Source organism: Triticum dicoccoides, chromosome 3A (genome assembly GCF_002162155.2).
Source record: "Triticum dicoccoides isolate Atlit2015 ecotype Zavitan chromosome 3A, WEW_v2.0, whole genome shotgun sequence".
NCBI lineage: Eukaryota > Viridiplantae > Streptophyta > Magnoliopsida > Poales > Poaceae > Triticum > Triticum dicoccoides.
The window spans coordinates 711,884,901-711,896,668 of NC_041384.1; the positions used below are offsets into that span (position 1 = coordinate 711,884,901).

Sequence of the window (11,768 nt, forward strand, 5' to 3'; positions counted from 1 at the left end):
TCCAACTTCATAAGATGCAAACATGGCAACTTGAAAAAAAAATTTAGACATTCGTCTTGGATAGAGAAGCTCCACTAGATGGTGAGGTACCTACACAAACACTAAGATAGTATGTTGTAATATATTAGATTTAAAAGGTAACAAATGGATGGGACAAGTTACTGTCAGCACTAAAAAAATGAACAACATTCATCAACAATGAATAACCATAACATGGCAGGGAGTAGAAGACAATACCATGAAATTGATGCATATCTATAAAAATTATAATTCACCATCTTGCAAAGTTGAAGATATTTAAAGCCTTAGCCCCTTTTTCTTTGGGCCGCGGCTGAATGGAAAACACCTGGAGCTGGTAGAAGTGGAGAGGACCAAAAAGTATATGCGACAAATGCTTTTAGTACGGCTGATGAGCCCGTAGCTAGTGATGAAAGTCCGAAACCTCTGTATGTCGAAGATGTTATTTAAACGCCGATTTGCCTAGTTATGTTGTATATTAGCCAAAATACTAATAATGCAACTTTAACATGCATCAAAATCAGTGTAACCAAAGCAAACCAATTTATATTTGAATGGTTAGGAGGACAGTGGTATCCTCTGCCCACCAGAGTTCAATCTCTCGGAGGTGCTCATAGGCGTAGGGTGTGCGTGCGTTCATGGGTATGAGTATATGTGTGTATGTATGAGCGTCTGTCCGTACTGTGTTAAAAAATAATCAATGTAACCAAAGTATCCATGGATTAAATATGAAAGTAATATCATACACTGATATTATATGCATATGCATAATACTCTACTACCGTACGATACTTCCACTACGACCAGCCTTCTTTTTTAGACAAACCATCCATTATAATCTATGCTGTCTATGGTCAATCGGGCGGTCCATTTTCGTTTCTTCTCTTTCTTTCATCTGAAAGCCCAGATTCATTCCACTGCAGTCGCCCCCCACTCGTCCAGCCGACCACCCGACCGTCACCTACTCCGGCGATCCTCACCGCCGGCCCGATGCCTCCACCACCACCCCGGCACCTGGCCGGAGACCCCAACCCCAAACCCGCGCCCGCCACCTCGCATTCCGGCATGGTCAAGCTCCTCGCCGACCTCCTCCACCACACCGTGCCGTCCGCCTGGCCGCCGGCGCTCGCGGCGCCGCTGCTCCGGAGCCGCCTCGCCCCGGCCCACGTTTCCTCGCTCCTCCTCCTCCCGGCCTCGCTCGCCCGCCCGGACCTCTCCCGCCGCTTCCTCCTCCTCCTGCCTCCCCACCTCGTCTCCCCGCTCTGCCTCTCCCTCCTCGCGCTCTCCTTCATCTCCGCCCCTGCCTCGCCGTCCCGCTCCCGCTCCCCCTCCCCGCACGCCGCCTCCCTCCTGCTCTCCCTCGCGTCCTCCTCCCCGTCCGCCTCCACCTCGTTCTCCTCCCTCTCCCACGCCTCCTCCCTCTCCCCCTTCCCGCCTGGCGCCACCGCCGCCGCCGCCTCGCTTCTCGCCTCCTCCTACCTCCGCCTCCGCCGCGCCCGCGACGCGGCCGCCGTCCTTCACCTCTCCCTGTCCGCCGGCATCACTCCCAACCAGTATACGGCTTCCCACATTTTATTTTCCCTTGTCAAGATTCGTCAGTTCACCCTTGCCTGTGCCCTGTTCGATGAAATGCTTCGGTCCGGTGCTCGCCTGGACGAGCACATTTACACGGCTGGGATTCGGGCTTACTGCGAGGCCAGAAATCTTGACGGTGCCAAGGGGCTTCTGGCAAGGATGCATCATGAGGGGGTCAAGGTCAGTGTGGTGCCGTACAATGTATTGATTTACGGATTGTGCAGGAATCATCGCATTCAGGAGGCAGTGGAGGTAAAGAACAGCATGGTGGCCAGAGGAATCAAAGCTGATGAAGTGACTTACCGTACGCTCGTGTATGGGTTTTGTCGGGCGGAGGAGCTGGAAATGGCATTGAGAATGACATATGACATGGCCAGGCTGGGGTTTGTGCCATCAGAGGCCAATTGCTCATTTATGCTTGATGGGCTACGAAAGAGGGGGGATGTTCGGGAGGCTTTCAGGTTAGCTTGTCAGTTGGGCAAGTTGGGCATGGTGCCCAACATATTTGCATATAATGCCTTGCTTGATAACCTGTGCAAGAGCGGTATGTTTTGCGAGGCAGATCGGCTTTTCAGTGAGATGGTAGACAGGGGTCTGGAGCCAAATGAGGTGACTTATCCTATATTGATACATTCACTTTCGAAAAGGGGGATGATGGAGGATGCACTTGACCTGTTCGATAGGATGAGGGAGAAGGGTGTCAGAGTGACAGTCTATCCGTACAATTCCTTGATTAATGGTTGCTGCAAACAGGATGATTTAGACAGGGCGATGGGCTTCCTGAGTGAGATGACTGACATTGGAGTGACACCAAATGCAGCTTCATATTCTCCACTAATTGCTGGTTTCTGTAGAAAAGGGGATCTAACCAGTGCCATGGAACTCCACCGGGAGATGGCTGAGAAGGGTGTTGCATGGAACACTTATACGTTCACAGCACTTATCAATGGTTTGTGCAAGAATAAAAAGATGGATGAAGCTTCTCAGTTGTTCAATAAGATGATTGACAGCAACCTAGTACCAAATGAAGCAACTTATAATGTCATGATAGAAGGGTATTGCCTGGTAGGCAATATAAGAAAGGCATTCCAGTTGTATGATCAAATGGTTGATAGGGGCCTCACACCTGACAATTACACGTATAGACCATTGATAACTGGATTATGCTTGACCAGTGGAGCGTCGAAAGCAAAGGAATTTGTTGCTGACCTAGAAAACAACTGCCCGCTGAACAAATTTAGCCTAACCGCACTTATGCATGGATTGTGCAGAGAAGGAAGGTTGACCGAAGCTTACCATGTCTGGAATGAGATGGCAATGCAGGGAGTCAATCTTGATCTTGTCAGCTTCACCATTATTGTGTATACAGCCTTGAAGCACCATGATACGGAAAAATCATGTGTGTTATTGAGGGAGATGACAGAAAAATGTGTCAGGCTAGACAGTGTGTTCCATACATGCATGATTGACATGCACTCAAAAGAAGGAAATATGGTCCAAGCTTTAAACTGTTGGGATAACATGATTACTGATGGCTGCTTTCCAAATACCATCACATATACAGTTTTAGTAAATAATCTCTGCAAGTCAGGGCATTTGAGCAGCGCAGAGGTCCTCTGTAAAGAAATGTTATCCAGTCAGTTCCTTCCTAACAATTATACTTTTAATTGTTTTCTTGATTGTTTTACAACTGAAGGTAAACTGGAGAAAGCTAAAGATCTTTATTTCGCCATGCTTCGAGGCTCTCTTGCTAACAGAGTGACAATTAACACATTGATCAAGGGGTTATGTAAGGTTGGGCAGATTCAAGAGGCAATTGACCTTATTAGTAAGTGTACTGAAAATGGTCTTTTTCCTGATTGCATTAGCTATTCTACTGTAATACATGAGCTCTGCAAGAAGGGTGATACAAATAAAGCGTTTGAGCTTTGGAATGAAATGCTGTACAAGGGATTGAAGCCTGACATTGTAGCATATAATATTTTGATAAGGTGGTGCAATGTTAATGGTGAACTTGAGAAGGGTTTGGGAATATACAATGATATGATTAAGAAAGGGGTGCAACCGAACTGGTGCACATATAGAGCTCTTTTCTTAGGAAATTCTCTGATGACCAGCAAGCGAGATACTATACTGCTGAACACCTGATGTTTAGGGTCACCGTTTTCAATCTTTTCTGACTCACATCGCACCGAGGAGTGCCCTGAGCAGTTGCTGCATGGACAATCTGGGGCTACCAGAATATGCAATTTCTTCTTTCAGGTGCACAATCTAACCTTTTTTTTTTCAAATCACAACCTAACTGTTAGTCTTGTACTTCCTGTCATGTTTTAGTAATAGGTTTTAACCTGACAATGCTGTATCAGTTATTACCAGTGGATTATACTGCCCTGGGCAGCTGCTTTTTTATACTGTCAGCTGTTGGTGCTGTTTCTTCCATGACAGTTTCCCTTTTGCATAGTATAAGGAGTTGTCCGGTTACTCCAAAATAGACTAATTACGTGCTTCATTTCAAGGATTCTTCTTTGCTGCCTTTAATTGTAACTGGAATGAATGAAATAAGGAAGATCGAGCTTAACGCGTACTGTTTGCAGTTTCCGTTCTTAACATGTAAATAGAAAATTATGTACAATTTGCATTGTCAAATTTGGGAAGAAAAACAAGACTAAATAAAATTTGGTATACAGTTCTATTTTGATCAAAAAACATGGGCATTTAAACTTTTTAACAGAGGGTGATGCCTAAGGTTTTGAGCATATCAGTGAAATGGATGAATTAGTGGTGGTTGGAGTGGTTAATGAATCTGAAGCATGCAGGACACATGCCTTGTTCCGCTTTTTCATGCTGTGCGGTTGATGAATCTGGCCATGACATAGTATATGTAGCTCCGACTCCTCAAAATCTAAGCTCCGCGACCATAACCAGGGTTTTACAGTTGCAGTCATCTGCATGGTACAACTTATCTGCCATTTTTATGCTTTAGTTCAACTTTAACATCTGTGTGATGCTAGTATGTTAACTGCAATGGACAGAAAACTGAACATGCATGCTCTGTAACAGGAACGTGGTGTCTGTAATCGTGGTCTGTACACCATGACCAACCTAATTTCTGATTGTGTGGTCATCTGTACAGACTCCACTTTTCCTAGTTTCTGATGATGTGGTCATCCATTAGTTATGTAGCAACTGGGCAAGGTCTCTTGTTTTGCAAACTACTCACAATGCCTGTTCATAATTCATTTTTTGTTTATCTATTATGGGTTGTCGCCTTGTGATATATAGCATGATCTGATCGAACATATTCTATTTGTTGTATTGTTACCAGGAACTATGCTGGAAGCCTGGATAAGACAATTCTGTAATTGGGATATTTTTGCGCTCATCCTTCTGAAATGAAAGAAGTTCAAGCAGATAATATAGGCATCTGTCATTGAAGTTTCCTTCGTTTGCTCAGGCTGCACAGTTTGTTTGATGTACAAGTACAATAGATCCATTACCTGTACAAACTGTGGCGGTCCCTCCATATATAGAAGCAAAGCCATAAACGTATCATGCATACGCTTCAACAGTTTAATCCTGAGAAGCATGGATAATTTCATTAATTTTTCTTGGTGTCAGGCTATCAGCAGTATTGAGTAATCTGTTTTTTTTTTCTTGTTTGTGAAGCAAATGTTCCCGTTAATATGTTGTGAAAGAATTACTCACTTAATCATGTCTCTTAAGTCAAACCTGTTTAAGTTTGACCAAGTTTATAGGAAAAAAACACATCTACAATATTTATGCATGTGCCTAGTATTGATCCATTGATTCTCTGGATTGATAGGCCCTTTTTGTGGCGTACGGTATTTCAAGATGTTCATGTAGTCCTATGTCGTCTAGCACACTTTGCAGCAAACTGGTGAGATGCTCTTAAGAGCATGTACAGTACAGAGAAGCGTGGTAAGAGAGAAGTGATGAGCAGGCCACCATGGAAGGTTGTCATTCAGTTCCTCGTTGTCATACTTTATGGTTCTTCATGCACAACCCTACTTGATAGAAAGTTGTAAAACTATGCTGCGCCTGTGTCCATAGAAACTGATGATGCTTTTTCTGAGTGCAGGATACATTAGTTGGTGAATCTGAGTATGTCGATGATCACAGGTCTAGTATGACAGTTGTGAAGCTGAATGGAAGATTGAACAAGTGTGGTGTCATCAGTCCATGCTTGGACCTTGGAGATCGAGTCCTGGAGTGCAAGGCTGCTCCCCTTACCTCAGGTTAGTCTATAGAAAACAAGCCAGTAACCCATTTTTTCTAGATGGCAGCATTCCTGCATTCATTAAGAAGAAAAGAGTTGTTTGGTTAATTAGGGAAAGCCGGGCGAAAACCAGATTGCCCAGTTAATTATGTAAAACCAGGTGAAAACCATCACAACCGCTGAGTGGCACAAGACACCCCACACACACCACTCCAAAGAGAGACGTGTTGTCAAACTTTCAACAGTGTTTCCTGAGGGCTTGATTTTGCGTGGATCATTCTTACTGCATCTGTTGGTATAATGGATCATGATGAAGCTAGGGGAAAGAATGTGTGAGAGAAGGTTCAGTTTTTTTTTTCTTTTTTTGAAAGAAAAGGTTTTTCTACTAGGAGAAAGAAAGATTTGCTGTTGTTGGCCCAATTGGTCTGTCTGCTACCATTGGCTCCTGAAACGTGCATCCATTTTTTCCCTGCAAAGAAAAAGAAAAAATAGAAACTTGCACCCATTTGTCCAGTTGATCTAATTACAGTATATGCCAGTCAATTTGGGAAGTACATTCATTTTTGCTGTTTTTAAATTGGTTCAGTCGAATTTTGTAGCCGTTGGATTCTCAGCCCGAATCTCAGCTCGTGTGTGCTGAGTTATCAGTACACGTTTTGTTTCTTGGTCCGTGTCTGTGGTGTTCGGGGTGGTTCGTTTTCGGGTTTTTTTCTGGCAAACCTGACCTGGTTTGGAGGGTGGGGCTGATTGGTGACCTTTTTTATTTTTCTTTTTACTTTGTATCGACTCAGCCGCATGTCAGTTCGCCCTCGCCCGAGTCCCGGGATGGAGGGAGTAGGCATGGCAAGTGGGGCAGGCCATGGGGGCAGCAGCAGTAGTCCACACCGGTGAGACAGGTAACGGTGCGCATTCCCCTTCCCCTCTCTCCCCTCCCACGCTTAGTCTGCAGTGTGTTTCTTGTCCGCGTTGAGTCAGGGGTTATCATTCAGAGATAAGGGTTATGTGCTTGGTCTTTCATTCAGTCAGTCCGATATAAGTCTCTAATAAGTTTGTTCATTCTTCTGTTTGTGAGCTACAATCATTTTTTTTCTTCAGTTTGAGCAAGTTTGTTCATTCTTCAGTTTGCAAGCTACAATTTTTTTTTCCAGTCAGTCTTTCATTTTTTTTATTAATGTTTCATCAGCCTTCGTTCCCCAGTCTGCAAAATTGCATGACTCTTGTACTTATCTTCTAGCATTTTCTGGCAGCCGAGATTGAGGATGCATGCTCAATTCTTGAGTTAGTTTTCCTTCTAAGAATTCTTAGTTTTCATCAATTCTTGTTTCCAAATTTAATTCTTTAAACGCCGCCTTAATTCTTTGAACACTCTCTTATGCCCTTCTCTAAATCTCTCTCCTCGGTGGCACACTTTATTACCAATCTAGCGTAATAAATAAACATCAACAAAGATGGTTTTGTAGTAGTGGTAGCTACTTTTTTTAGATCCATGTGCCATTCTTTCAGTCATTTGTTTAGTGGCTAGCTGATATGTGGTATGTTGTGAAAACTGCGCACCACATATATGCAAAATAGTTATAAAGTGAAGAGTACTACACCACCAACTTCTAAATGTGTGCACAATGCTTTTCTTACATATATACCACACCAACCTTCACTCAAGGGAAAAAGGTTCTGTCATGATATATACCAATTCGTCTGCAACAGAATAGCTCCGCTCTCACATGCCATTTCAGCGAGTTGGTTGCACTAACTTACTGCATCAAAAAGGTGCTAGGCACATAACTAGATCAGAGGGGTAGTGTCGGTAGAACTAACTTACCGCATCAAATAGGTGGTAGCCTTATAAACAGATCAAAGGGAGGGCCTTGGTAGATCTAACTTACTGCATCAAATAGGTGGTAGTAAAATAAATGGATCAAAGAGAGCGTGAGAGAAGAACGAGAGATGCAAGAATAGATGGAAATAGGAGACATCAGAAACATTTGCACGTTCTGGGTGACTTAGGACCAGAGTGACCAGGTTGATCTTGATCAGTGGGAGATGTAGAAGCTTCCTTTCTATTGATTGGCCTTTTATTACGGTTCATCTGGCCGGTTCTTTGGGTACCTTCACTTCAGCACGATTCACCCACGTGGTAAAATCATTTGAGAGGCCAATCCAGTGCTGCCACTAGCCATCTGATAGGTATTGCTCTTAGTTATTGGATGGTGTTCTGGACTACGCCCAAGTAGCCAGCAGTGACAACTCTGAAAAGACACCGACAGTCCATCTGTCAGCGACCTTCATGCTCTATGGCTTGACTGGTGATTTGGCCCACCTCACTGCTGCTCCCCGCACATCCCGCAGGTGCTCCGATCGGTGTCAGCGACAACTCTGAAAAGACATCACTCACATAGGCGCAGGAGCTTCAGCTGTGCAGGACATCGATTTGCCCATTGTGCCGCCCACAAGCTTCTTTATGTCTCCAGCATCCATGACGCATTCCATGGCGACTACAAGCTGTTCGATCCAATGCTGCACCGCCACCGGTTGCCACCATCTGATCGTGCAATCATGGTATGAGTGATTTGCAATCTGACACTTCTAAGCATCATGGTGTGGCATGCAATCTACCCATTTGATGAGGGGTGCTCCATCTGATCGTTGCTACTCTCTCTGTACAAAATTATTCGAATTTCTAGTTTTGTCTTAAGTCAGACTTGTTTGAATTTGAGCAAAAGCCTATAGAAAAAAAATGTCAATATCTCGAGCCTTAAAGTTGACACTTATTTTGATACGGAGGGAGTATAATTGATGTTGTAGATATTAACACGTTTATCTATGGACTTCTTGAAATGTAGAGAATTTTGACATAGGACAAAATTGTACATCATCATATTTGAAATACAAAATATCTGCTCTATCTACATGAGCATTGATCTGCCATAGGCCACCCATTTTGCCTTGTTTTTTCTTTCTCAGATCATGGGACCCGAGTGGTGGAAGCTCCTTGTTGCCTTCGAGGTTTTGCCCACCATCCCTTATGCATCGGCCGCTGTTTGATGGGAGAAGATGACTAGAGGCAGCGAAAGGAGGGAGAGGGAGGCGCTGAACAATGTGGCATAGGTTGATGGTGAGGACAATGAAGAGAAAGCGAGCAATGTGAAGAGGAGGGTGACGAGGGGAGAAAACGAGAAGCTCCATGTCATTGCTCTCAAGATGTGCTTGTCTATGAATTTCCGAGCTATGTATTAAATTTGACATGCAATTCCACTATGACTGAAATATGCAGGTATTTGGTTATTGTAAATTTTAGTTGTGTTGTACATATCTTTATTTTAGTAGTTCTGATTAAGCTATATTATTAGTGCCCCATAATCTTTATCTACCTGCGTATCTGTTAGAATTGAAATTGATTTATAAAATATCACATCTCCAATGTAAGTTATTCATAATATGGAATTCCATTGTTTAGAATTTGAACCTTGTGTTCAAATAAAATATTGCGTAGAATCAACTAAATTTTGACCAATATTTTCCACATAGCAGAAGCCACTTTGAGCTCCTCACCGTTTCAAGCTTTGAGCTCTTCTTCCTTTTGATTTATGTAAGATACTTTGGATCTTTGATATTCTGAACATAATAATATATGGCTGTGTACGCAGAGGTTAAGCACACCTTTCCGAGAAAAAAACTTTCAGCTTATTGGCGGGCCAAAATATACTCCCTCCATCTGGAAATACTTGTCGGATACTTTGGATCCGAGAAGTATTTCCGAACGGAGGGAGTAGCTATGTCGTGTGCATGCCTTTGTAAAACGTTGGTACTTCAAATTTTAGTCTTGTGTTTACACTATTTAATTTTCAAAGATCTATTTAAAATTTAATGAGTGTCGTTCAGGTGTCGACGAGAAACTTTTATCTTATTGGCATATTAATTCATGCAAGCGGATCAAATATACGTGTACAGATGGAATTCATTAACAAAATGAGTTTTTATCATTTATGCCACTAGTTGTGTCCCACTGCTCAGTTTTGTCATTAGGATTTTTAAACTGCTAAAAAAGGTCATAGGTCCGTTAGGCGCTTGCTAAAAAATGCCACTAAACACCATTACTGTTAGCTCAAAGTCCGTTTACCGTGTTATAATGATCAAAATACCCATAGACCAACATGTCAGCTATTCCTCTATCTCAGTACGATAAAGCGTGGGTCTCACTTGATCCCAACAATGTTTTTATTTTCCTCTAGAATTATCCGCTTGCTTACTCCTGACAAGTGGGGCTCACACTTGTCATTGTGAGATAGAGAAAGCTGGCATGTGGGTCTAGGGGTATTTTGGTCATATAACCTGGTCAACGGGTTTGACCTGAAAATAACGGTGTCTAATGGCATTTTTGAGGAAATATCTAATGCAACGATGGCATTTTTTAGATATCAAATGGCATTTTTGAGCAAGCATCTTACGGAATGATAACATTTTTGCGCAGTTGTAACTTTTGAGGCAAAACTAAGTAGTGAGATGCAACTAGTGGCATAAGTGATAAAACCCCACTGAGTATGCTGCAAAAAATTTCAACAGTGGCTAATCCAGTTCATGAATTGTGTGCTGCAAAAAATTGCATGTGGAGAATAATTTAGAAGTCCAGAGTACTATACCACTGTTATGACCGACATATTAGAGGCTTAGCCCAATGAGTTGTGGCCCAAGTTATCTTATCACTATTAGGGGCTTAGCCCAATTATCTTATCGTTATTAGGATCGTTTTCTTAGAAGTCAAGTAAACCTCTCTATATAAGGAGAGGAGATGTATCAATCTAATCAAGCAAGAAGCAATCATTATTTGATCGGCTTCCCAAAGGGAGCCGGGAGACCTAACCCTAGCCACCTCTTGCGCCGCCTCTTCTTCATCGCGCCACGGCGCCCCGCCGCCAGCAGCCGCGATCGCATCTCCGTCAACCCTCCCCCTTCCCGTACAACCTACGCCCTAGACCAGGTAGGATCCTAGCTCCTACCAATTTGGTATCAGGTAGCTCGGTTCCGATCATGTTTGCACCACCACCCAATCGGCCGCTGCCCGTCACCACCGCGCCGCTGCCCGTCACCACCGCGCCGCTGGGTCTCCCCACCGCGCCGCTGGACTCCACCGCCGGTGCCTCCACCGGCCAGACGCCGCCGCCCTCCACCGCGCCGCCCGTCGCCATCTACTCGCCGACGGAGATGAACGGGATTCTCAATGACCTCGTCACCGCCGTCCAGGGCATACGCCTTTACCTGGCCGGGCCCTACGGGCAGTCACCGCCCTTGCAGCCGATCGCCGCAACCGGGCCAACCGCCCTGCCCTGGTACGCGGCCACCACAGCGCCGATCGGGCCTCTACACCACCACTGGCCCGGTCAGCCGCCGCCCGCCGTCGCCCCCCACTAGCCGCAGTGGCCGGCTTCGGTGATCGCCGCGCCCTCGACGCCTCCTGGGTCCGGGCAGCCGCAGCTGCCGGCCCCGCCGCTGCCCGCTGCCACGCCTCAATGGCCACAGTGGTCGGCCCCGGCCCTCGCTGCGCCCCCCACGCCACCCGGGTCCGTACCGCCACAGCTGCCGGCCCCGCCCCCGCCCAGCACGGGGCCCAGGTCACCCACGTAGGGAGGCGTACCGATCCAGCAAGTGCGCTTCCCACCGTCATCGTCCCCCATACCGGCCTGGCTGACCGGATCATCGCCGCCACCCGTCTACACGTCGGCTGGAGACACGCCGGCACCCATTCTGCAGTTCGGCGATCCCTCCGGCTCGGCGGGGCACTCCACGGACCGCGACCATGCTGACTGGGTGCCCCAATCCTTGCTGCTTCGCACCTCCGAGCCAGTCGGCCACGTCGCTCCGACTCAGATACCGCTGGGGTTTGCCAAACTGGACTTCGCCACTTATGACGGCACGGAGGATCCCCTCAACTGGCTCAACCAGT

General features: G+C 45.4%; 1 protein-coding gene across 1 annotated transcript; it reads left to right on the top strand.

Annotated features, from left to right (window-relative positions):
• Positions 1-1,008: 1,008 nt before the first annotated feature.
• On the top strand, positions 1,009-9,124 carry LOC119273062 (putative pentatricopeptide repeat-containing protein At5g59900). Its single transcript, XM_037554365.1, has 4 exons — positions 1,009-3,855; positions 4,919-5,849; positions 8,177-8,386; positions 8,792-9,124. The coding sequence occupies exon 1, from the start codon at positions 1,009-1,011 to the stop codon at positions 3,739-3,741; it is 2,733 nt and encodes a 910-aa protein (XP_037410262.1). The 3' UTR covers positions 3,742-3,855; positions 4,919-5,849; positions 8,177-8,386; positions 8,792-9,124.
• Positions 9,125-11,768: the final 2,644 nt, after the last annotated feature.